Source organism: Athene noctua, chromosome 24, assembly GCF_965140245.1.
Source record: "Athene noctua chromosome 24, bAthNoc1.hap1.1, whole genome shotgun sequence".
Lineage (NCBI taxonomy): Eukaryota > Metazoa > Chordata > Aves > Strigiformes > Strigidae > Athene > Athene noctua.
The window spans coordinates 8,459,283-8,486,002 of NC_134060.1; the positions used below are offsets into that span (position 1 = coordinate 8,459,283).

General features: G+C 42.6%; 1 protein-coding gene across 1 annotated transcript; it reads right to left on the reverse strand.

Moving 5' to 3' along the window:
- ZMPSTE24 (zinc metallopeptidase STE24) lies at nt 1–25,756 on the reverse strand. The gene is made up of 10 exons (XM_074926320.1): nt 25,619–25,756; nt 23,824–23,970; nt 17,308–17,394; nt 16,528–16,644; nt 12,296–12,448; nt 8,157–8,298; nt 5,720–5,877; nt 4,183–4,287; nt 2,134–2,277; nt 1–1,834 (listed from the first exon to the last, which is right to left on the reverse strand). The coding sequence occupies exons 1-10, from the start codon at nt 25,733–25,735 to the stop codon at nt 1,610–1,612; spliced, it is 1,395 nt and encodes a 464-aa protein (XP_074782421.1). The 5' UTR covers nt 25,736–25,756; the 3' UTR covers nt 1–1,609.
- Between the last annotated feature and the right edge of the window lie 964 nt (nt 25,757–26,720).

The window sequence follows — 26,720 nt, forward strand, 5'->3', positions numbered from 1 at the left end:
TCAGACTCAAAACTTGATGTATTTATTTACTCCACTGAATTGACAGATTCAAGTTAATCCTTTTAAGGGCCATTTATTAAATGCAGTTACCATGACAAATATAGGCTCCCCATTTTGTAAAACTGTCTCCTAAGTCCATATCTACAGTATAGCTTCATATTCACTAGAGTATAAACACAATTAGAATAAGGCATACAAAGGGCTTCCAGCAACGTATCTTGTTGCACCTGAGACATCATCTCATAAGGCATTGTTCCCCATAATCAGAAAAGAAAATGTAAGCTAACATTAAAGTCTCTGAGAATGCTCTGACATTTGAAACAATGAGAATTTACTTTGATTGTTTTCTTTTTGTACAGAGCTTTTTAATTTATTGCAGATATAAAATCTGTTTTTTAAATTAAGTACTCAATGAAGTATGTGCATTCAGTCTGGTCCAGAATGTTTGTAGGGCACATACAAACTTATATTTAAATTTTACCTTTATTTCAACAAAAGTAAATTTAATTCTACCTTTAATCAGAAGCATCTGAGATAATCAGTGCAGAAGCCATTTCTGCCATTATTCACTTTGTCCTTCACTAACCTATATGAACAAACTGTGTCTTGGGCTATTTATATCAGAACAACGAGGAATATTCTCTAAGTATTCCAGCACTGCTATTTCAGCTGGATTCATATTAATGGAAAACTCTCCATGGAGTGGAGGACAAACCCCCTCAGAATGAAAGTTTGGCTCTGAAACACTGTCTGAGCAACTGGACACTTCCATACACACAAAAAATTTAGCCAAAGTACAACAGAAATGGAGGAACTGAGGTGTGGAAAAGCTGTTAACCATTCTGCTCACAGGCAAAAGGGAGAAGAACAGATACGTAGCAACTTGTTAATATGTGAGTCCTGTCCTGATTCTCCATAACATCCTTCCACATGCCCAGCAGCACAGTGGAAGAGGCGCCCAATCTCATTACAATGCTACTACTGTCAAATGCTCATTTTCAAGGAAGACGTAGTACATTTCCTCAGTTGTAATTCATCCTTCTTCCCACACTTCAGAGAGAGGAGGTTTTATTAAGTAACATTTTCAATTACGACAGACATGACTCCAGGAGAAAGGCCTGTACTTGCATTCAGCTTTTTAAAATACAAAACAGTGACTGGTGAGTACAAGTATTAATATACAGGAAATCAAGTTGCTCAAACCCTCTTCATTGTGAAGAGGGTTGAGACTGGGAAGGTTCACAGAATGCTGAGAATGGGAAAAGGATCAAAAGCAATGTTCAAGGCATACACAAACTGAAGAAATAGGTGCTTTGAAGTCTGTAATTTTGTCTTCCTCCCTTTACAAGTCTATACTATGATATGGAGATAAAAGCCAGTGGCGGGGGAAGGTCTTCACCCGGTACTTTTTCTGAATTAAGTTCCACAGTTTTATTTCTGTTTAAAAAAGTAATTTATAATTTAATACCTGTTTCAGGATTCTCAGATCTGTGGTGCTGTTAACATTTCACTTAATTGGCATTCTCGATTTTTAAAAAGAAATTAAAAAGCAGCTCTGAACCTTGCTTCTGAGATGGAAGCACTGTCTCTGAACCAGCAATGATTCCTGTCACTCTTGCTTTGCATCTTTCAAGGCCTGAAGTCTTTCTAAAAGGGGTGGATGGGAGTAATGCCACATTGAAAATATCCAGTCAGAAACAGGGAATCCTAAATTATCTTTGTTTAGCTTGATCAAAGCAGAATATAGGTCTTTAGCCTTCCCAAGTTCCTTGGCAAATGCATCTGCTTGAAACTCAAATCGTCGGCTTAATACTGTCAAACAAAATGAGAGAACCTGTGGAGAGAAATGTATTAAAAATTATTTTAAAATTCAGCTCTTTGCAAGTTCCTTACAGCATCAGTAAATACTATTGTATCTACCTTCCCACATCCACGCACCACTGTGGCTGTAGAATGATCTCACTAAGGTTTATCCAGGCCACACCTGAAACTGGGAGTCTTGCCCAACATGGAGCACTAATTCTATTTATTGAGATAGCAAGTAGAGCCCCTAGAAACTTTCCCCCCAGTCAAGATAAAATCATCATTTAAATAGGGTGATACTTCAGCATCTATGTCTTGAAAAAAATTTACCTCATTGTAAGGTGAAAAAATGAACTGGAAAATAATCATCAAGCCTATCAGGGTAGGCTGGGTGTCATAGAAACCAAATGCAGCAAAGAGTTCTTTTCGACCAATTAACACAGCAAACAAGAAGAAGCAGAGGAAGGAATTCATCTAGAGAAAGGAAACAACATTTGTGATTGAGTTTTTTTGTCTAGGTCTAAAACATGGCGTATTCACATTACAGATTTGCATAGAAATGCCACAAAAAACCCCAAATACATTAGTTTAGAACTAATATACAAAAAGGAACAAACAGCTGGCCTTTATCCACTCTCTGTAAATGCAACCAGTAAAGAAACACTATTTTCTGTCAGTGAGCTAAAAAAAAGGTCTAAGTAGTGAAGGAAGATGAAACAGCAAAAAGACAAGTGAAAAGGGAGTACAGGGTAGAATTCACCTCCTTAGAATTAAGTATAGGTTCAAAAAAGTTTAAAACCAACCAAAATGTGTTGTGCTGTGTCATACTTCCATTTCTGTAAACAATCTATGTTTCCATCTAAGCCATGCATGGCTGGGTACAAGCGCTGTGCTTGCCTGGCTTTTCAGAGGCAAGAGGCAGGACCGTGCCTTACTAAGTTTTCTACAGAAGGCGATTAGTAACTTTTCAACCCATTCAAGTGGCGGTTTGGTCTTTTTAGAGTAATGTGGAAGGTGCCTGATTATTGTTTGTTATTGAAACACACAAGACAAAAAAGATGGATGGCTGTGACAGCAAACAAACAAGAGAAAATGTAGAAGGCATTGCAGAAAATTTGTGAAAATTTCTGGAAGTGAAGATAAAAACCTACCTATTGCAGCAAAATAACAGTACCTAGAAAGTGGACCCAAAGACAAAAGTTACTTGAGTTAGCAGAGTGGCAAAAGCATCAAGATACTTGCTAGTTAGTAGGGATCAACACTGATGTCAGAAGTTGGAAAGCAACTGCCTTAAAGCAGAAAGTGAGAAGGAGCAACCTGAAGTGTTCAGTTGCATAGGTAAGAAAAAGCCAATGTGGAAATGGGAAGAGAGATTTTCTTAAAGAGGAGCTTGACAGTGATGTTTACAGCCTGAAAAGCTTGTGAATAGCCTTAAAAAAAAGAACAGAACAGCATTCCTGGAATGGTGCACACATCTCAAGAAAGACGTGATAGAGTTACAGATGGTGCATAGGAGGGTAGCTAAGAGAAACAAACAAAGAAACAAAAAAAGGGCTGGGAACTTTGAGAAGAGAAACATGAGCAATACCCAGGGAACAAGACAGACCTACACCAAAGCATATAGTAGACTGCTGACAGTAATTAAACAGAAGGCACATAGTTGTGCCTTGCAAATAAAAGAATTTGAAGTGGGAGGTTGGGGGGGGGGAGAATTCCCTTGTACTGTGCAATACCCAGAGGCACATGCACGAGTAAACACAACACCAGATCCTTTTCTTCAAAGGTGAGGTTGGGCAATCTTTAGGGATTGCTTCAATGTTCACCCCTGTTTGGGCATGTACCAAGAATGGCACATTTACCAGTGCACAAGGGAAGAGAATACAATCTAAATAAGTAAGAATGCCCTCCTGTGTCAGATTTCATAATGCTTAGTCACACTCCTCCTCAGCTTTCCAAGGAACAAGACTGATGGAAAAGCTCAGACACAGCTTTCTTGGAGACAAACACCTAAACCAGTGCAGGCCAGGACACAGGATACATCCAGTCCTATCCCTAACACAGGCAGGGACCTTCGGAGAAGGCCCTGAGACTCAGACAAGGAAGAAGTGTTATAGAGCAAGAAAAATATGTCCCAACTTCACAAGGCTGCCGAGATGAATTAAAATAGCACCACACATACTCTCTACCAAAAAGAGAGCAAGGAGGGGACAGAATGCACTAGGGTGTGTTCACTGTAGATACACCAAAGAAAAAAATCAAACCAACTTTCTGTCACAGAGCATATTGTGAGAATTTACACTTAAAAGTCTGGAAGCAGGCATTTAGAAACAGCAGTAATTACAGAATGGTCAAGGAAAACACCAGTTTCTCATAACTTACCTGGCTGATGATGATATTTTTGACAGTGTGTCCTAGTTTCCAGTGACCCAATTCATGACCAAGTACAGCCAGAACTTCTTCATTTTTACATCCTTGTTTCTTATTCTGAGGGAATAACAAAGCAGAAGTAGTATCAGGTATGACTGACCACAACACAACATTTCTTACTTAGTTTGTTTTTCCTTAGGGTACTTAACTGTCCCTAGATCAGGCCGTTCCCTTCTACCAGCAGCTACACACATATAATTTCTTATTAAGCCTTTTTCAAAAAGATACTAACAAAATAACCCACAAACTTTTAAGTTCAACAAGCTTTCTGTCATGAGATGGTGTTCTCTTATTTCTATGTATGCAGACATGCCCATGCAAACCTGGAAGAACACTGGAAGATTTGCCTTCCAAACTCTCCTACCATCCCTGGATCTCATCCTGTTTCTTTATTCAAGAAAAGGCACTACAATGAAGCAGACATTCAGAGCCACAGGCTTTCAGTGGAGAATTGAGAGCAAAGTCCTCTCCCTACTTCTTTCAACACTCAGCACGTAGCCTTCCTCTGAAAGCACTACTGCTCCTTTAAAAACTAACGACAACATCCCTGTCCTCCGCAACAAAAGCTATGACAGCCTTAAAGCTATTTTTAGGAAGGATGACCAGCTGTACATTCAAAGGTACATTAGCAAGTCAGAAGCAAGCATGTGGGCTTGTGTACTGAGAACATAGCTGATGAACCTCTTGAAATGGACTAAATGATTCTCACTATGACTAGAGCAGGTGAGCCCAAAATCCCCTCATCACCCACCCACCAGCCATGGATGAAAAGAATTCCACCACCAACATGGTTAGAAGAAACAGAAAGTGGACTGAACAACAATCTATACATTGGCCTAACCCTAGGCTGCAGGAGGCAAGTCTTTTTGTCTCAGAATTACTCCTTCAGGCGCTTCAGAAAGTATTCCATCAGTTTTAACCAAACTTACACTCTCCTGAAGCCAAGAGCAGAAAGCCATTGGCAGACTCCCCATATCAATGAAAAGAACAATGAAAGACCATCATCCTGTTCTTGACCAGGGTGGAGGAGGATGCACATGTGGAATCTGTACGTGTGTGTGCACCTGCATGCCTCTTGCACCAAAATTCTTGCATGTACTAAAAGGCAGACAAATGACACACTGATAGTCAAAACATTTATTTCAAAGGGAAGCTTCAGTGTGGCAATCCCAAGAGAAGGAACAAGCTAAAACCCTGAACAGATCCCTTATTCAAACAATTACAAGGAAGGCTTATGTTTTACATGCAGGGAACCAATGTTTTCCTAAAGCCCCTGTGGATTCCTACAGTCTCTTTGGTGCTATCTGCACCACTCGCACAGCACCAGAAATTCCAGTTAGCAGCTCAGGGATACTTCTGTGCTGAAATCATTAAGTTTGGGGTTTTAGCATCTCCGTCAGGACCTTTAAACAACTTTCAGAAAACACAAGGGAATATCTCACCAAGAAGTTAATGTAAGTAACATGATGAAAAACAAAGATGAACTCACTTTGGGTTTAGATTTTGTCTCTTCATTCTCACCATCTTCTTCTGCTGGCTCTTTGTTCAATGCAGAATAATCTTCCAGGAGGGTGTCGAAGAGTACTATACGCTTATTCTTGAAGAATCCATAGAAATAAGCATTGCTATGAGAAGAACGCTTAGAACCTGATGGGGAACATTTACATTAGAAGACCATGATTTGAATAATCCCATGCACTGAAGACTATCCAATTACACAGAGCAGATTCTGCCAAAGGAATTCTCAAAGTCCCCAAATGAATGGTAGACAAACTCAAGCAAAAGAGTTTGCAGACTGAAGCATATTTTAAAATGGTCTAAGTAATGATGATCTCATTTACTGACTCCAGTACAAAATTTTTTCAATCTGTAACATGTAATCACTAAAAACGTAAGAGCAGTTATCTGAACATTTAATATACAGAAGAAAAGCAATTTCTACTGCAAATTCAGGTTCAGAGTGGAAAGAGCATTCTGCATAGAACATGTGCTGCCCTCCTGGCAAAGGACCTGTCATGAATGGGGTTAGAATTCTTTTAATGTCCCAGCAAAGATGATGTGAAACAGATAAGGATCAATGTTAGAAACAGGTAAGAAGATGATGAAGAGATGAACTACTGATACCAGGCAGTCCCTCAAAATTATTCTTGTTTGAAATAGGCAATTTTTTACAGCTCCTTTTATCTCAATCAATTGAACCATGGACTGTTTCCACTATCAATATACTTGGGGCCAAGAAACTCATCTCCTTCCATGGAACATGGACTGTTTCAGTTGATTAAAAATATGTCTAGATCAAAGCAGCTGTTAAAACTTTGCCTATTTTTGCCAGTGGACAGAAGCTGTTGCAACATCAGGACTGGAAGAGGTCTCTATGAGAGCAGAGGTGGATTTCTCTAGTTTTTGTAACAAAAGAAAGATATTTCAAGTTGAAGGCGTTTGCCTTCAACTCTCACTATAAATGTATGAGCTGCATGAACTCCTTAGGGCACAAAATATCCACTGTTCCATTGGAAGCCAACCCACGGTATGCTCACAGCAACCTTCAGCACCAAACCAAGACAGACCAGCAGAGGGAGAGGCTGGTCAGAGTATGAAGCCTCAGTATTCCAGTCCCCTCTCAGTGAAGAAATCTGAACAGCCACAGAGTTGCAGTGTTCCCTTTCATCTGCGTATCAAAAAACTTCATCTTTCAATAAGTGTTGGTAGAGGAGGAATCTTTGTAATCTGCCTGTTACAGGATGAACCCTGAAATTAAAGGATTTGGTTGCACAAGTTACTAACAAATCAGTTCTGGAGTGGGAAGAGCCAAGACAGAGTGCAGAAAAACACTGGCAAAAAGATGTTCACACATCCAGTCCTCCACGTCAGAAGGGAATGGTGATGGCTCAACACTCTTAAGGATGCCAGGAAAGAAAATGGGGGTTTGGCAGCCTCCCTCCACTGCAGATCACGGCCACTAAATGCAGAAGTGCTGAAGAAGCAAGTGCAGTAGCACACTACACAGGTGCCAGTGAACCAACAACTGGCTCATAGAACTTTCACCAAGGTTAATAGCAAGGATACAGCCAGCAATGCATGTGGGAAAAAACTATTTGGCAAGCCTCTGTACTGACTCTCAAGCTTGAAAAGCTTCAACTTCGCTAGGAAAGAGAGGAGTTTCTTGGGCCCCAAGTATATCGATAGTAGTAGTTCCTGGCTGCACTGAGGCAGAGCACTGGCTGGATCTGGCCAGCCCTAAGTTTTGAAAGCCACTGCTTCCAGCTAGATAAAGCCTTCCTCACCCTCTCTTACAGCTATATTCTACCATTTCAATTCTTTATGCCATCTCATACTGCTTTCTTTCACCAAGGCAAATAAAAACACCTTGGATCCTCACAGGTGGGGCATGAAACCAAAAGAAAATGTGGGAAGGTCCCTGAAATGAAGTTCAAAAAGGGAGCAAAATGAGTAACAGTGAAAATGACAAACAATACGGTGCTCTGTGAACAGAGAAGTGGAGAGGAAGTGACATGGCAGCTGGCATGCTCCATGTTATACTCCATCACCTAAGAAAAGAGAACGAGGAGTTTGAGACAATTAGTGCTAAACTGAGACTAGAACAGATTAAAAAAAAGAGAAACCTTTTCCCTCTGGTTTAAAGTTCTAAAATTGGGATCTTGATTGGTGCTTCCATTTCCGACTGTGCTATGTATTTGTATCCCACAGAGCCAAGACAACGTTTCCAACAAGATGCTGAGTTAAGGCTGCACATTCAGCTTCACTTTTCTGACCTCAAGGCAAAAGAAACAAAGTGGTACAGGCATTGACAAGTATTACACTAGCTGAGGAATATAAGCAACTCCCCTATTACAGCACCCACAGTTGAAGCTAAAAATCCACAAATTCAGTTACAAAGTCTTTTTATTAAAAAAAAAAAATCTCACCTTCAACAACATACACCTTAGTCAATGGGAAGTCAATGCTCTTTGCCATTGTTTCAATTTGTTGCTTGAGCTCTCCCTCAGGAAGTGGAATGAATTTATCAAACAAAGGTGCAATATAGTCTGCATAGATTGTAACAAGCACCTGCAAACACATTCAGATATTAAAAACAAGGCATACAAATGTGTTTAGTACTAAAGGTGGAGCATGAGTACAAAAAGAGAGCACGATTTCAGAAAAAACACTTGATAAAGCAGAACCCTGTATGAAGTGTGATCTGTACCAGGGCTCTCTATGGGTCATCCCATCTATGAAGACAACTACTGACTCCGTTGACAGTCAGCAATCAATAGCAAGCTGGGGGTGTAGGCAGATTAATCTACCATCTACAGTCCTTAGCAGAACTAGTGTAAACTGTGCTTTTGCTCTGACAGTTCACCAAACCACAGCAGCAGGGGTCTTATCCGTGACAGGCTGTCACTTTCACCCGCTTCACCAGTTCTGGAAAGCTCTGAGGTGTTTCATAATGAGCAGAAGACTGACTGAGCCAGGAGATAAGTCCCACTTCTTCAAAATTCTGCAAACATGCATAGCCACAGCCTAAAACAGACAAGAAATGTCACGTCCCCCATTTTCTTCCCCTTCACACAGTTGTATGCAGGGCTAAGGGACTGCCCGATGCTGCTGGTCCACAACGATTAAAAGCCATGTCCCAAAAATCACTACAATGCATCTGCATCTCTTCAAACTGGCAGCAGATGCAACCCAGATAAGAAAGCCAGAACTGGAATAACACTGTGATGAGAAGGAAAGCTGAAGGAAAGCTTCCTGTATACTCTGAACCTTCACAAAGTGATTACTTTAAAGAAAAGGACTGACAAAAAGTTTAAATTCTGGTTAGTGTAAAAGAACCAGAACATAAGAGGCAAAAGGACATCAACATTAACTTCAAAGTTAACTTGACAGGGTTTTTTCCACTGAAAACAGGTACCTTGACTTTTGAAAGTATCTGTTCTGTTGAAACAGTCTGATAAAATCTGAAACTAGGGAAACTGACTTCTCCAAAGTCATAGCAAGTGAGGGCATCAATATGAAACACCACTAGAAAATAGAAGTTATTTTCATTACTGTAACTGTTAAGACAAGGGTTTAAACCTCTCAAATATTTTGCAGCAAGTGTAAGAGGGTATTTTACAGAGCAGAAATCAGCTGTCTGTTTCAGTCCAGACACGTCTCAGACCATGCAGTACGCGGGGAGTAATTTTAAGTTTTTAAATCTTTGATAAACCCTTGATATTAGTAGGCATAACAGACTGGTAGAAGGATGCAACTATAGCTACAGAGTTATGGAATGTGATTACAACTGGAATTTTTCCTAAACTGAACTCTAAATGGTAAATCTAACACCTCTTAAGGTTTATTTTGCATGTCAAAGACTGTTCAAACCCACACATAAGGCCTCAAACCATGATCAACACCCTGTAAAAGCTGCAGTGACATCATGAGGTTGCAAGACACCTGAAAGTGCCAATTGTCTGAAAAGCACCAACTGTCTGGGCACGAACTTAATCCTCAGGAAAAATAAAAAAAAAAAAAAAAAAAAAAAAAAAAAGGAGGGAAGGAAAAAAAACCCCACAAAACAAGAAGAGCCATTTGGTCTTGCTACATGATCTTTCAGTACAGAAATCTGTAGCTCTGACGCCATGTAAAGGACAGGCCAACCCTTTTTATATTAGTTTCTAAAGTATCTGTAGGATCTCAGGAAGAAAAATCTACATGGACAGCTCAGTTGGAGGGGGAGACAAAGCAAAACTGAACTACTAGTTCATGATAGGAAAGTGACAGAGAAAGGAACGCAGTATAACATCATCTGAGTATGTTCTGGTTCTCACCTTGAAGTTTAGTGCCAGGTACTACTCACCTACATCTCTTCTTCCTACTGAATTTGCTTGATAAAGACTATAAAATGGATGTTCAAAGTTTCTCATATGAGATTGTATTATACAACTTTTTTTACAATATATATTTCAAAGAAAAGATGGCAAGAATAAAAGCAGTCAATGACTGGTATAAAGGAAGCTAAGGAAAAAAATTTCCACTATCAGTGTACAAATGAGGGCAGGCCATTTCAGAAAATCCTGTATCTTCTTTCAATCCTGAAACTACCGGGGTTTTTTTAAATTTCAGCTTAAACCTTCTATGAAAAGCAAGTCTTTAAAGCCTTTCAGACTAAAGACTTAAAATATGAACTGGATATCACATATCTCCCCAATTTTGCAAATAATAAGGCTACAGGAGAATAATTTTAAGTATAGACTGTTTCACTCAGGTTGACAGAGCAGTAGCTCAAATGCTGAATTATGATTTAAGAGTATACTCCTGATCAAAGCTTGAAAGAAAAAGAACAATTCTTTAAGAAGTATTGATCAGTCTGCACAAATCTTTCTGTAACAGTCATTTCAATACACATGAACTGATACTTTTGAGACCTAACACTTGATTTTCCAGAATACAGAGACAAAAACAGGGAAGATGTCAGAGCATAAGGATGCCTCGACTACAGAAAGCAGGAGCCAGCACAACAAAACAACAGGAGACACTGTATAATTAAGCCAACAAACAAAAAAAGCTTGAAAAAAACCTAAGTAGCAACTGTAAGCTAGACTTACCACCTAAGTGAAGTACTTTTGCTACCCTACTATTGTAACTGAGTTCTTCAGAAACACATCACTGGTAACTATATGCCAGAATTAGTGGCCATATAGAAATCCATTAACCCATACAGGTTTTACTTCAGTTACATGTAAGGCATCAATGAAGCAAAAATACAAGTAAGCAAAAAATACAATTCAGATAATGAGATCTGTATCCCATAAAAACAGGATCATGGAAAGACTCTGTAGTCATGATTTAAACTGAGCCACAATTCCTTCTACATTGCCATGTCTGAGAAAGTCAGTGCAGCTACTGGGAAATAAGAGGGAAATAAGACCTTCCTGTGTTAACTGCAATGGCCTCCCATGTAGCATTACAATCACATTTTTGTACAGATGTGGCCAGCCACTGCCTGTGCTTTAGCAAGGAAGCTGACAAATTGAAAGTCCAGTATGAGAAGTGGTCTGAATCTAAGAGCAGTGGGGAGAAGGAAAGGAAAAGAGAAAAATAAAAAGCAATTCTTACTTAAGTCATGAAAGAAAACAATCATGATTTCATACCCAGGTATTCCTAAAAATTTTCTTGATGATGCACTTCAGTTCTACCAGAAAGTCTGAACTTGACACGAGAATTAAAAATTGATTGGCCCAAATTTATTGTTAAGCTAATGTGGCAGGCTTTATCACATTACTGTAATGTAACAATTCTTTTACTTGTTAAGGTGCTCTTTTAATCTAAAAATGAATTAATATATACACAGTACTTTTACAATTGCTTCCTTGGGGGAACAACAATTAGCATACTGAGCACAAAGACAGCAGAGCACTATGTTGAAATAGAAAAAAACCACAGACTTTGGATCTTATCATAACAATAGAAAACATCAAATCCTTGTGATGCATACAAAAAGATCCTTTTAACATAAGCCCCAAAAATGTGAGTTCAGTGTATAAAAGTGTCAGTTTGGTGTATAAAAGCAGCTGTATAAGCAGAACCAGAAATGGAAAACTGCTGCTCGTCTCAGTACACAGCAACACAACGGAGGATTGACGTTTGATAACCTTTAAGAAAAGCCCAATGGAAACATTACTGACCAAAGCACATTCTGTCTTGTCTTGCCAAACTGCAGGCAATTGTCCTTGTGCCCTTTCTAGATTTAAGAAAAAGGAAAACCTACCACCACTGCTCTATTTCTAGTATTTATTCTAAAGCTTTCTGAATTCTTATTTTTCAAGTGATGAAGATACTCCAGTATTAGATAAAATATAAGGTATCACATTAACGTGGACAATTAATATGAACAATATAGACAATTCCTGAGCAAGTACACTGAGAGCAAGACACACTCTTAACGTTTGTAGACACTAAAATTCCCAGATTTAGGTTTTTCTCCATTTCCTTTCAGTTATGTTTTTAAACCTCAGCACACTCAGCCGTGTAAGCAAGCCAGCATTTGGAAGAAACCCAAGCATATTGTCATACTCACCAAGGAAACAACTAATGTGAAGAGCCAGGCATAGATGAAGAAGTAGTCTCCTCCTATTTTAATAATGTAAAGCAGAAGGGATGTCACTGGCAACAGAATACACTGAGTCACGATAAACTTCTTGATAGCATCCTTAAAAAAAAATCCCAGTGTCTGTAAAGAAAGGATATCAGTGATATTTTCAATATAAATATAATGTGCCACAATGGTTAATGAACTGATCCCTTTAGTGGATGCGCAGAAACAAAGCAAGACAAATTGCAAAACAGCAAGACCGATATGATCAGGATATCAAGAGTCAGTTAAGAAAAGGCAGAACCGCCCTTTCACCTGCTCTCCTGGTAGCTGTGGCTCTTTACATCCACACGGATCCATGCCCATGCAGACGCACTCTTCCTTAGTAAGATCTGACCCAAACCCTTGCTTTGTGTTATACACATGTACTTCATTAAAGGAGGAAAAAAAATTTAAGATTATCTGTCCCTTAATTCCTTTGCCAATCTATATTCTAGACATGATGGGATTTTTAGAGAATAGGAAACTCTTAAAGAAACATGGTTACTGTAGAATATTTTGTCTTTGAACAGTTGCCTCCACTCATCTTCACCTTCAGTAACCACTAAGCTGATTGTCTTCACTGGAAATATACAGAAGCCCTATTAAATATTTTTAGATGTAAGAAAGACATTTTACTACAAGCTTTCACTGACATGCACTGATGCAGCTGTCTCAGGGTTTAAAATTAGCATAACTTTAATAGAAGCAACAGAAATTTCAAAGATCTCTACCTCAATGAATCTGATCTAGGGACTCTGCAACATGATTAGACCCCCAACCAGCTCTTTCTGGGATTGTCACTTCAGTAGTTAGAGCTATCTGCAAGGCACAGAAGTACGGGGGTTATTACGTAAAGATCCTTCCCAACAAGGTTGTATCAAAAAGCCCATACTACGTTAAAGATACGGAACTCATCTGGAAAGAAAAAAAAACCAACCTGGTGAAACAGATTTAAATAAAAAATAAGGATCTGGGGCAAGAATTTGGATAGACACCTCAGACTTCTATGGCTATTGGAGACACAAATCAGACATAAACTCACAAATTTAGGCTATTCTGTATGTAGCCATATTTACTGTGATCACACAGTGAGTGCTCTGGTGATACGTTCCTGCTAAGCGACCATTAGTATCAGCAGTAACACAACTGTATAAACACATGCCCACACAAACAGAGCACTCCAGAAGATACTGTTCCTTGCCTGCCTTTAATACTCCCAACAGTTCTGTAACTAGAACAGCAAGATTGGTGGCTCTCATTCACACTAAGCAGGGCTCCTTTCCTGAAAACGGTGCAGAGAAGCATGAAAGAGACTCTGTGGGTCATCCTGGACAAAGGAAAAAACACTTCCATTTGATCAAGACTTTTAAACTGGTACAATAAAGAGAGAGAAAACAAAATACAAACAGTATGTTCTTCCTTTATTACTTTCATAGCTCAGCCAGCAAAAGGCCCATTACATAGCTTTTTCATTTTTGAGCTTAGTAAACAGCTAGAGCAACAGTCACTTAATATAACCTACAAGAACAGAAGCTGCTGACAGGGCTGTTTCCACTAGACTTCCTGAAACACATCAGCTACAAGCCATTTAGTTCAAGTTCTCATTTTAACTCTTTCTTTACTTCCAGCTCCACACTCTAGGAGGAGTAGAGCCTTCATCTTTGCCCCACCTCTTTCCCGCTTTCTAAGGCAGATGTGACTTCAAGAGAAATCCTCATTTTCAGCAAGTCACTCCCATGGAAGAATAGAGTACCTGAAGATCATTTGAGAATCACTACTGGGAATTCCAAAGTCTGGGCTGGCACCAGGTGTGAATTTGGCTCATTCACTGAAAGGACCTAGCTCATCAGTCTGAAATGAAAGATGGAGATTGGACTGCATTTGTAAAATACTTGGTACCTCAAATTGGATGGGATCTGGACTCAGCCTTCAGTTCTTGGCATGAGGACCACTGCAGTGAAAAAAATCTTGTTAGAGACATCATGCAGGTGGCTTAGTCAAGCACTTAACACCCCTGACAGGTGTCGGTGCCAGGCCTTCCTTTCCTCATTTGATTAGGCACAATGCTTACACTGACAACAGTGAAGCGCCCAGAGAGCACAGCTCCAAGGAGAAAATGTTCAGAGGATATACCCAGGATCCTCCTCACCCTCCCTAAAGCACACAAAGAAACCGCATGGATTCTGCAAGCTCTCAAGACAGTTGTAAAGAAGCTTGAGCTGTTCAGTGTTTGACCCTCTGTTGCTTCTGCAGAGGTAGGGCCTGATCAAGTCAAGCTCTCCATCCATCAGCTACTCTGCTAGTTTGCCCTAATTCTAGTGCTTTACAAGTCTCAATACTGACAGTCTTTGGAGTTGTGTGTCCTGGACATAAAGGGCTTGCAGATCTGGCACCAAGATGGAACTTATTCCTCACTAAGGTAGAAGGGACAATCAAGGTGCAGGCCTGATGCAACTACTCAGGATTGACATGAGAGAAGACACTGAAAGTTGGCTTTTGATGCATATTTAAGGATTCTGAATGTCAAAAGGATGGATAGGCCGGGCTAGGGTATAAGCACATTGCAAGAATTAAGACTTTGCCAGCCCTAATTTTGAGGGCTGCAGAACAGAAGTGACAGTCAGAGAAGAAACAAAATACAACAGATATTTCCCCAAAGAAAAGATTGCTTGACTCATGCTCTGGAAACATGGGATGATTCCTTCCTCCCCTGATAGGGAATTTGCCAGTATGATGACTGTAAAGTCAGCAGAAGAGAGGGGATCTCCAGGACAAAGGATATGAATGGCCATGTGTGCCATCATTCCAATAAATATTTACTTGCTGGTGAGAGAAAAAAGTGATTGTTAGGAGTTAAACATAAGTTTTTAGAAGCACAAGGGTTTTCTGTAAGACTAGAGAGCTAGATGAAGTATAAAAAGAGTTCTGAGCTGGCCACAAGCTCAAGGCTTATGACTAACTAGAACAATCTTCAGATCTGCTTCCCAAAGACTGGAGCTGGAGCCGCCACTGGTACAGTATCAAAACATCAGGGTGGGGAGAGGGAAGAGAACCAAACAAGCTTTGCAGTTTCCAGGAATACGCACAGATGTCAAAGCAAAACTGTGTAGTGAGAATTTTCATAGCTGGGCTTCCCTGGAAAGAAAACAGTATGCCACTAAATAATTGACATGAACCAAAACAATACAGGATGTGTCAGGATCTACACACTTCTGTTTGAAAGATGACTGACAGAGGCTGTACGCTGGATCACTGCATTCAGAGCTTTTTCTCTCACTTATTTTCTTACTTGTTTTATAAAAAGGAGTAAGAAATATCAATTTATCAATTTGCCAGGAATATACTGAGTTTAGAAACAAACTGATTCCACTTCTTTAGGTCCTGCCTCCATAGAAACAGGAAGATGAACCTGGCAAATACCACAGGATTGCTACTGTTATTAAAATGAGCCGAACAGCTTTATCTGACAACTGCCACCCACCTAAATTTCATTCTACTGTAAAAAAAACACTTCCTAGTAGACTTGGAACCAAAAGTACCGTAGACAACACAAGCTAAGTACAAAAGCAGAAAACAAGTCTTATGCCCTGGAATGAAATAGCTAATGATGTGTCCCAGATTGAGGTTCCTCTCAGAACAAAAACCTGATCTCCTGAGAAACTGATACTGAAACAGGTTAAACTAAGTTGGTGGAGAAATTAAGAAAGCCAGGGCTGGTGTTGAGTACCTAACAGAAGTACAAATGAAAGAGCTGAATTCTCCAACTTAGTAAGAGAAATCAATAAGCAAAGAAAAATGAGGAGGAAAGTAATTTCTCAGGTTTGTTTCATTTGTTCAGTGTCCATGAATCAGAACTGCCCCTGCCAAGGCAGTGATCCAGACTTCCCATGAAGGGCACATGAAGGGCAAAGAACAGTCCATCCGAAAATGAACAGCTGACGCATGAAGTGCTCTTTGTTCCATGGCTAGAATACATACTTCTCTTTGCTCAGAGCTTGGAGCAGCACAGGTATTTCTGCAACAGTCACAAACTATCACTGCTCTTATTTTTATGCAGTGAGAGTAGAAATGTTCCCAAAACCAAAAATATTTGGCACAGATATGGACATACCCATCCATCTAAGCAACCAAACCTACTGACGATGCAAGGTGAGTACAAGTGCTATCTACAATACCTGTTGATTGAAGCCATGTTTCTCTTCTATGACAAATGTGTTATATAAACTCCATGGGAGACCAGTCACTGCACTGAAGAGCGTTGCGAGCAGCAGAAACACCAATGACTGAACAATCTAAAAAAAAAAACCACCAACAAACTGATATTTACTGACCTGTACTAACATTAATATTCCGGGCGTTTTAAATAGATTTTATGCCAGTGGTTTAACTGAAACTGGTTAGAAGATGAAGATAGATAAATTGTCAGAAATAACATGCTTGTGATGATTAGATCACTGATCACTGGAACAGCTTACTATGTTAAAGAAAAAAATACACTGATGAAACAGATTTAAATAAAAACTAAGGATTTGGGACAAGAATTTGGATAGATGCCTCATCCACTGCACAAAGACAACATAAACAGTAGCCTCAAAGTTTTTGCTCTTCTACTGTGCAGAAAGATCACATCTAGGATAAGTAAAAACACAACCAAACAAAAAGCCCCCCAAAATCCAACCCACATCCTCATTTGACTCAAGCAACTTTGAGATTTGTATGTTTTTAACATGAAAATCCGTATGTTTTAACATTAGTAAGCTAATTTAAAAGTCACATACTGTTATCAGCTCTCAAACTCTCCCAATCATCGTGTTCACCAGAAAATATCTGTTATTTTTACTAATTTTATTCTAGCTAAATCCCACTTTAAGTAAATGCAAGCTTAAAAATACAAATTATTCTATTGGTACAGTTAGTGGACCAACTGTTTTTACTAAAATTTCAAGACTGCTTACCTCATATTCTGGTCCAAACCCAGCACGACCAGAGATCCGACCAGACAGATTCCAGAGAAAAGGAATTCCTCCAGAGAGAAGAATCATCTTGAAAACAAAAACACGTACCACAGAGGCAACATGAAACAGACTGTTATCTTATTCTACTAAAATTTGAGCATGGTAAGGACTTTTCAAGGATGAATGAGGAAAGTTTTATGATTAGGAATTTTGTCCCACTTCAATCAGTACAAAAAGAAAGCCTGGAATATTTGGCAGTGGTTCATTTTTACTTTACAGAAGTAGAGATCAAGTCAAGGTTGTTTGTTGTTTTGTTTTTATTTTCTGGGAAATACTAGAATGTTTCCAAGCCTGTTTACTGTAGACTTTGCTCCTATACTGACTCAGACATAAGGTGTATTTTCAGAAGACCTTAAAACTCACTTGCCCTACAGTTGTATAATATATCATCTCTAGGAGGCGTATGCATGATGCAGCAACTCAACTGCACTGGGGCAGTCTTGCCTGCATTCCCTGCTGAAGAAAGGCATTCAGAACAAGGCTGTAATTTCACTTTCAGTATTAGTGCTGCTTCAGCCATTTTAAGAAAGCTTCACACTTTCCTCCTTGTGTCTGCTGCTCAGTGCCTCCTGCCACAGAGGCTGCCAAGGAACCTGCGGACTGGGCGGGACACCCCATCATCAAAGAAACAAATGCTTGAGGCAGAGCTACTGAAGCAAGTGCTAACTGCAGTTCAAGGAAGGGGCTGGTAGTGTTTGTTAAACAGCTTGACTTCCAAATGCTTCACATTTACTTTTTTAGCAAGTGATACATCACTATATATATAAAAATCATTTTCAAGTAGGCAGCCTTCCAGTACGGACAGTACCAGGTTTTTATTTACTTATTTTTAAAAGCCTTACTGTTATAACTGTTAGGGTGCATTTTGAGAGCCAGCAGGAGATGGAAGGGACCAAAGCAAATCTGCTTCTCCTTTGCGGGCTGTAACCTGTAAATTTCAGAGCTGGAACTCCCAGAAGTACCAATCCCTGAACCAAGACAGCTATTAGCATGATGTTGATACAATTTACTAGTTAAAAAGAAACCCACATAATTAATGGCTAAAATAGAGCATACTAGTAATTCTAATAGAGCATCTCCCCTTCAATTAACTTGCTAGGTTAATGAATCATACTTCTACCTACTAAAAGCAAAATGTGGGAAAACTGTCATCCAGTTTCATCAGCGTTGGCCACAACAGCCTCTTTCAAGTTCAGGCAGTTCTCAAAGCCAATAAAGGATGCAGTTTATGTTCTACACAAGTGACAAACCCAGAGAGCAAAGGCCACCTCACTTTACCTCTGCTGTAATCTGATAATCCCAGGACAGATTCTGGGAAACAGAAAGACACAGCTCAACATCATGGAAAGGAGAAATAACTCATCATCACATACATGCAGAGAAGCAGCTGCAAGTACCCTACACATCAGGGCGAGTATCAGCTTGATTGTACAATAGAATTGTAAAATTGTTTAGGTTGGAAGAGACCCTTAAAATCATCAAGTCCAACCGTTAACCCAATACTGCCAAGTCCATCACTAAACCGTGTCCCCAAGTGCCACATCTACACATCTTTCAAATACCCCCAGGGGTGGTGACTCAACTACCTCCCTGAGCAGCCTGTTCCAGTGATGAAATCTTTCCTAATATCCAACCTAAACCTCCCCTGGTGCAACTTGAGGCCATTTCCTCTTGTTCTATCACTTGTTACTTGGTTTAAGAGGCTCATCCCCACTCTCTGCACCCTCCTTTCAGGGAGTTGCAGAGAGCAGTAAGGTCTCCCCTCAGCCTCCTCTTCTCCAGACTAAAGCCCCCAGTTCCCTCAGCCGCTCCCCAGCAGACCTGTTCTCCAGACCCTGCCCCAGCTTCACCAGTTGCTCTTCTCTGGACAGGCTCCAGCACCTCAATGTCTGCCTTGTAGTGAGGGGCCCAAAACTGAGCAGAGAATTAGAGGTGCGGCCCCACCAGTGCCGAGCACAGGGGACGATCCCTGCCCTAGTCCTGCTGGCCACACTATTCCTGACACAAGCCAGGGTGCTGTTGGCCGCCTTGGCCACCTGGGCTCACTGCTGGCTCATATTCAGCCGGCTGCCGACCAACGCCCCCAGGTCCTTTTCCTCTGGCAGTTTTCCAGCCACTCTGCCCCAAGCCCGTAGCGTTGTGTGGGGTTGTTGTGACCCAAGAGCAGGACCCGGCCCTGAGCCTTGTTGAGCCTCATACAATTGGCCTCAGGAATGAGGAAGATATGAAGAAGCTGTCTGAAATCTAATGAGCAATAATGGCCTTAGTTACAATCCCACTGCTGCAGCCTTCAGACTGGAGGTATTTTCCCTATTATGAAATGTGCTGCAGCCATGACAGCATAAGGGGATGCAGGAAAAGGTTTGTATATTTATGACATTTTCTTTCTTAGGTTGATCACGGTAAGTGGAAGAAGCAGGCAGGGTTTTTTGGAAACACAAGCTCTCCTTCAAGTCTGAAGTGAAGCCAGCAGAAATTCAGTACAACTGAGAGTAAGTTCTCAAAAGCCAAGAAGATGCGTATCAAGTCTAGAGGTGTCAGCAGCAGACAGAAGGTTAGAGTGAGCTGGATATTCAGTGTCTCTGTTAAATCCCCTGTACACAGCTGGAAGTTCTCAATGTTTCACAAGCTATTATCTCAAAAAGCAATCACACTAGTTCTCTGTCCCTACCATTTGGACTACCCCAAAGGTAATGGCTACTTTATCACTCCAAGTGCTCTAGCTGCTAATTCAGCTCTCAACTTTGTTCCAAGCTTTTCAGTGTGTACTTGACATTACTGACCAGAAGCAGCTTTATATGCCTCCAAGATTGCCTAATTTTTTAGACCAATTAGTGCAGTTTGGAAAAGTGCTATTACCTAGATTTTTCTTCTGATCTTTAAAACACACCAAAGTAAGGTACCATAAGGATGTTTTCCAACTCTCAGTTTTCCAAGAAAACCTCTTGTCCTGGAATGATAATGGATGGGTGTGGGGGGTTGGAATTTCCATTCAAGTGTAATTTTCCCTTTGCAGGAACAAAATAATCAGAGAAACCTGAGGGTGTGCTTTCCTAGGGAGAAGGGAAGATAAGAAGTGTGTTAACAAGGAACACAGTTTTAAATGACAGGAGTTCTGAACTCCTGGGCAGCAGAGGACTAGCTGGAGATCTTTTCCAAAGCTCACAGCTGGCTATGATACTTCTCTTACATCTTCCAAATGGGACCTGAGTGTTCAAACACAAATTTTGCGACTTTAACATAAAATTTGTTAAGAAAACTATACAAGTGACAGCCTTTCAAAGTCCACGGCAATGCTGCAAAGAAGGAAGTGCCCAGCGAATGCCCAGCATCAAGAGAAGTCATGTAAAATGATCTACAGAACTTGATGAAGAAACCCTTCTGCAGTGGTGTCTGGGTATCAGGGAAACTATATGGTTGTAGATTATTTAGCCCTAGCTCAGCAAAACTTATATTAATGGAGCCATAATGAAGAAATGAGCTGTAGTAGCCACTACACCTGCAAGCGTTACCTTGCTTCCACGAAGCTCTGCAACCTCTGTAGCAAATCTGCGAATGCAGGCAAAGCTGGGACATCCAATAGCTTGCAGCCCCATCAGCAACCCTCCTGGGACAGCCCACTCCCAATCCCAAATTCCAGAAGTTCTGGGATACAGAATCCCAAAACCAGAACCCATCAAGCCAAAGTAGGGACACTAACTTCTCCTTCAGAAGATGAAAATGACTGGTGATACCTGTAGAATAGGGACATATAATATCTCAGCTGACTCATGCTCAATTAACTATCTAGCTGGGAGCTTTAACTCACATATTCTATGTTTTTTCACTTGGCTTTTGTTCATCAGTGTCACTGCACACAAAAAGCAGAGCACCACAATCAATTTGATAACAGCAGCAGCAGCTAGAGACATAACTGTTTCCCTGATGTTTATCACCATCAGAAACAGTGGAACAACACATAACCTAAGATGACTTAGCTACTGGTTTTGACTGGTGTTTAGGAAGCACCAGGGTTTTGTGGCTCAGTTGTGGAAGACAGCTGGATGCACTAACTCCTTTAACAGATCCATCAGCTGCCAAAATCATTGTGGACCTGTTATTACAGTAACAGGGACAGAACAGAAAGAAAAGGTCACAAGATAAAGTAAAGGCAGTGCTTTTCCTACACTGGCACAGAAGCACCGAAAAGTCTGATGGGAAGGGACTTTCAAAGATCATCTGGTCCAACCCCCTTCCCATAAGCAGGGTCACCTTCCACTAGCCCAGGTTGCCCAAAGCCCCGTCCAACCCGGCCTTGAACCCTTCCAGGGAGGGGGCAGCCACAGCTGCTCTGGGCAGCCTGTGCCAGGGCCTCCCCACCCTCATGGTATAAAATTTCTTCCTCATGTCCAATCTAAACCTACCCTCTTTTGGTTTGAGACCATTGCACCTTGTCCTGTTGCTACAGGCCTTGGCAAACAGTCTCTCTCCATCTTTTTTATAAGACTCCTTTAAGTATTGAAAGGCCACAAGAAGGTCTCCCCTTCTGAACCACCCCAACTCTCTCAGTTTTTCTTCACAGGACAGGTGCCTCCACCATGCTGACCATTTCTGTGGCCTCCTCTGGACCTGCTCTGACAGGCCCGTGTCTTTCTTGTACTGGAGACACCAAAGCTAGACACAGTACTCCAGGTGGGCTCTCATGAGAGCAGAGGGGGAGAATCCCCTCCCTCGACCTGCTGGCCATGCTTCTCTTGATGCAGCCCAGAATATGGTTGGCTTTCTGGGCTGCGAGTGCACGTTGCCAACTCATACCCAATTTTTTTGCCCACCAGTACCCCTGAGTCCTCCTCTGCAGAGCTGCTCTCAATCCATTCCTCCTCCAGCCTGTACTGATACTGGGGATTGCCCTGATGCGGGTGCAGGATCTTGCACTTGGCCTTGATGAATTTCAAGAGGTTTGTAGCCTCTCAAGATCACCCTGAACAGCATCCCTTCCCTCCTGCATATCAACTGCACCACTGAGCTTGGTGTCACCTGCAAACTTGCCAAGGGTGGACTTAGTCCCACTGTCTCTGTTGTTGAAGAAGATATTAAATAATATTAATCCAACCATTGACCCCTGAGGGACACCACTGGTCTCCACTTGGACATTGAGCCATTGGCTGTAACTCCCTGGACGCAGCCATCCAGCCAGTTCGTTATCCATCTAACAGTCTATCTGTCATACCCATATCTTTCCAATTTAGCCCCTAGAATGTTGTGGGGGATCATAACAATAGTGGGTGAAGATAAGCACAGACTCTGATACGGCTCTTTGTTTAGCAGGGCACTAAATTCAGTGGCAAAAGAGGCTCATTCCAATGGTGTCTATTTCCCTTAAAACAACAAGGGAAGCTATTTTGGATAGCACTCTTGAAATCAAGATAAAGCCTCAGAACCTTTTGACTTGCTGCACTTCCTAGGTGGCACCATCTCACTCTGTCCACTAATCCACCATTGGAGGACAGCTTCACTTTTCAAATTAAATGAAACTTCTCAAATTCACATAAAAATTGTCTTGAGTTCTACTCAGCATACCAAAAAGCCCAACAAGAAGAATGCAACAGCTGTACTGACAACATTTTTGTAAGTTCATACATAATGAAACAATGTACAGGTTAGGCTGCACAAGGGATCAGGAAATGTGGGAGTTTAGAGGGGTCACAATTCTGAAGCGATGGTTTCACATCACAGCTATACAGATACATGACTTACACTCTTTTACAGTACTGCTTTCATTATCTTTTGTAACTGATCTTTTTGCTTCCTTAAATTCACCATGTCATAGATCATACTCTAATTGTATTTTGCAACGCCAGGCATTTCAGGATTCGTTTTTGACCCAGCTGTGCATTTCAGCAGAAAAGGTTCCTTGTAAAACTGTTTGTGTATCACATGTGTAAATACTCTAATTCTAACTCAGTGGCTGGTTTTTGATACACGCAAACATTATTCGCCCAGTATAATTGTTCTTACCCTTAAGAAGTATCCACTGGTACTCTTCCTGTTCTCACAGGCTTTTCCTTCTACTTATATTTTATCTAAAAATGAAAGTAGTTGCATCCCTCCAAACACAGAAAAAGGTCTGTATTTGTAACAATTTAAAATAATTATAATGTTCCTTAATTATTTGGCAGGGGAAACCATAATAGGTCAGCTGTGCCACTAAAACACAAGAATATAATATACGTTGCAGTTGTGCAGTATGACTCAGCACTGCATAGAGAAATGATGTGCTCTCTGAATAATTACTCCTTTTTATATGGCAAATCCAGGCACAAACAAGAAACGCAGAATCCCAGGCCTTCCAAATTTCAGTGTAAGACACCAGAATGCCAACAGTGCAGCCGCACAGGATCACTAAGAATCAAAGTATTTCACATTTTAAGTATATTAAAAGTATCATATGAATGCTAGAGCCACTCAGGTACTTACAGTGCCCTCAACCTCTGAATACAGGCCTGACCAAAAGCTGAAAGTACTTTTGTCCAGTTGATACAGACGAGATTTTTCAAATGTTTCTGAATCCATGATCTGTCCCAATTCCCGTGGTACATGTGTTGTTGTTCTATACACCCGTCTCTGAAAAATTGAAAAAGAAACTTAAAGTCTACCTCCAATATTTTTAGGGAGATAAATAAGATTTAAAAATAACACACAGCATGATCCCATGGACCACCACAGAAAGTTAAAAAAACCCACAACCAAAACCCAACCCACAAAATTACAAATAGTCCTAAATTTCTGTTTTCTATCAAGTTCCAAATATAAAACTGAAGCATAATAATTATGTTATAACCAGAAAGTGGGTTGCCTTCATATTCATTTATTTCCAATATAGTCACTGTATAAAGATCACACAAACTCATTTTTCCACAGGATGTGACTTACTGCAGCACAATAATGACCAAGCAGAGCTTGAAACTAAATACCAGACCCTCCCATGCAAACCATGCCACTTCACTACAGAACACAGCTATGATGTCACTGCATAACTGAGGTGCTATTTCACTTTCTGCGGAGAACTCGCCACTCAAAAATTTTTAAAGGCTGAAAGTCCTTATTCCATGCACTGCCTTATCTCGTTTCAGTGTATTTCTCTCTTCTCAAAGGGAAAGCTCCCACCCTTTGTCACTCCAAAACACATTCCTCCTCTGACCGGAGTGCCAGGCTCAGCTGACCTAAGGCTGAGGAGCCTCCAGTGCTCCTTCCTGCCCTCCCGGCTGGGCTGGGCCTGGCTGGGCTTGAGTTAGTTTTTTCACAGCAGTCTGCATGGTGGTGTGCGTTGCGTTTGTGCCCAAAGCAGTGCCGATAACACACCGGTGTTCTGGCGACTGCTAGCCACTGTCCTGGCTTTCTCCCTCTCCCCGCCACTGAGCGGGCTGGCAGTGGGCAGGAGGCTAAAAGGGGACAGAGCCAGGCCAGCTGAGCTGTCAGAGGGCTGGTCCATGCTGTATTACGTTATCCTCGGCAATAAAAACCGAAATAGAGGAAAAAGTAAGGGAAGGGAGGGTTTGACTTCCAAGGCCAGGCATCAGCCTGCTTACGGGAGGTGGTGAGCACCTGCCTCTGCAGCACTTGCGGGTTTTTTTCTCCTTCTCTTATTAAACTGTCCTCACTTTGACTCATGAGTTTTCTCATTTTTGCTCCTCCTGGTCTCTCACCTGCCCTGGGAGAGGAGAATCGAGCTGCTGGGCGGGTGCTGGGCTGCTGGTTACCCCGTCGCACCCGCACTTTTCACACCCCTCCAGACTCGCCGAACTCACCGATGTGCGGCGGAGCGTCCCCGCCGCCCCGCTGGAACAAGCAGGGTACGGTACCGGGTCATCGGGGGGGGGCAGCCGGTCCACAGAAATCACCCGTGGTCCAGAGCAGGGCCAAGCGCGAGCAGAGCAGGCGCCGGGGGGGCAGGACCCGGCTCGGCGGAGCTGCCGGGCTCGGCCGTCCGGCTCCGAGCCCCCCCCCAGCCCCGCGGGGACACCGACCGACACGGCAAGTCCCTTCCCCCGCTCCGACCGCGCTCTCCCCCGCCGGCTGCGGCCTGAGGGGCTGACACGGCCCGGCCCGGCCCCGCCGCCTCGGCCGGGACGGGGCCGGGCCCTCCCCAGGCCGGCGACATCCTAGGCCGGTCCCCGCGCCGCTCCGCCCCGCTCCGCGCCCGGCCCGCCGCCCGCCACGTGAGGCCGGGCCCGGCCCGGCCCCCGGCCCGCGGGCGCCCGTCCCCGCCGACCTGCCGGTGCGCCAGGAAGGCCTCCCAGAGATAGACGGCCCAGGAGAAGAGCAGCACGGAGCAGAAGATGCGTCTCTCGGCCGGCAGCTCTGCCCACAGCTCCGCGGGCAGCGCCATGGCCCGCGCCCGCTCCGCGCTTCCGGCCCAGCCCCGCGGCGGCGCCGCCTGGCGGCCGGAGGAGCCGCGCCACGGGGGCGGGCGCTGAGGCGGCGGCGGGGCCGGGGCGGCCACGGAGCCCCCCGCGGGCAGGGCAGAACAGACGCGGAACTCCCTGCAGCGGGGCGAGGGGGTGGGAGTTCACTGGAGACTCTGCTCATGCTTAGTACAACGAGCTGAAGGAGAGCCCAGCCCTAGAAATAAGGACTTTGCTTCTTGGAGGCCTAGAGCTGTCCGTGAAGCATCAAGGGAAACCCCGGACAGCCCCTGAGGGCTTTCCAGCACTGTCTGGCGCAGCATCCCCGTCTGGAGAGAAGTCAGGCCTGGCTGCAGGGACCTCTCCATCAGTAGACGAGCAGCAAGAATGCTGCAGAAATACAGTTGCTTTGCAGAGTTTTACTGTGATCAGTAACTGCTGCTGTGGCTGTTAGTGACTAGTCAAATCGTGTCGTACCTGAACATTTGAAGGGCGTAAGAACCCTGTGTAAAACCACATGCAGGGTCCCCTGCTTTGGCTGGGTCACCTCATGAGCCTGGATAAATATCTACCCTTCTAATTCCCGCAGAGAAACCCAGCTGTAGCTGTGATCACCACAAATTTAAGTATTTCTTCTGGAGGCCAGCCAGTCGGCTGCCAGGCTGGGGCAACGGATGTTAAGGGGCAGAGCATGAAGAAGACCAGATGAACAGTGATGCCTCGCAAGGGAAAGACCTGTCCCATCTGTGCAGTCATTCTGGCACCCCAGCCCCCAGGTTGACTCAGCAAAAGGGGATCCCGTAGGTCCTCAGACACAGCAGTAGGCTGGGGCGCAGGCAGTGATGTGCAGTACGGGCAGGAAAAAGCTTGCCTCCACCTACTCCAGCTGTGAGGACACAGCTTGACCAGTGCGGAGGAGGACACTGAGGTTTTTTTTGTGGGCCTCCCCATGCACCCTGAATCACTGAG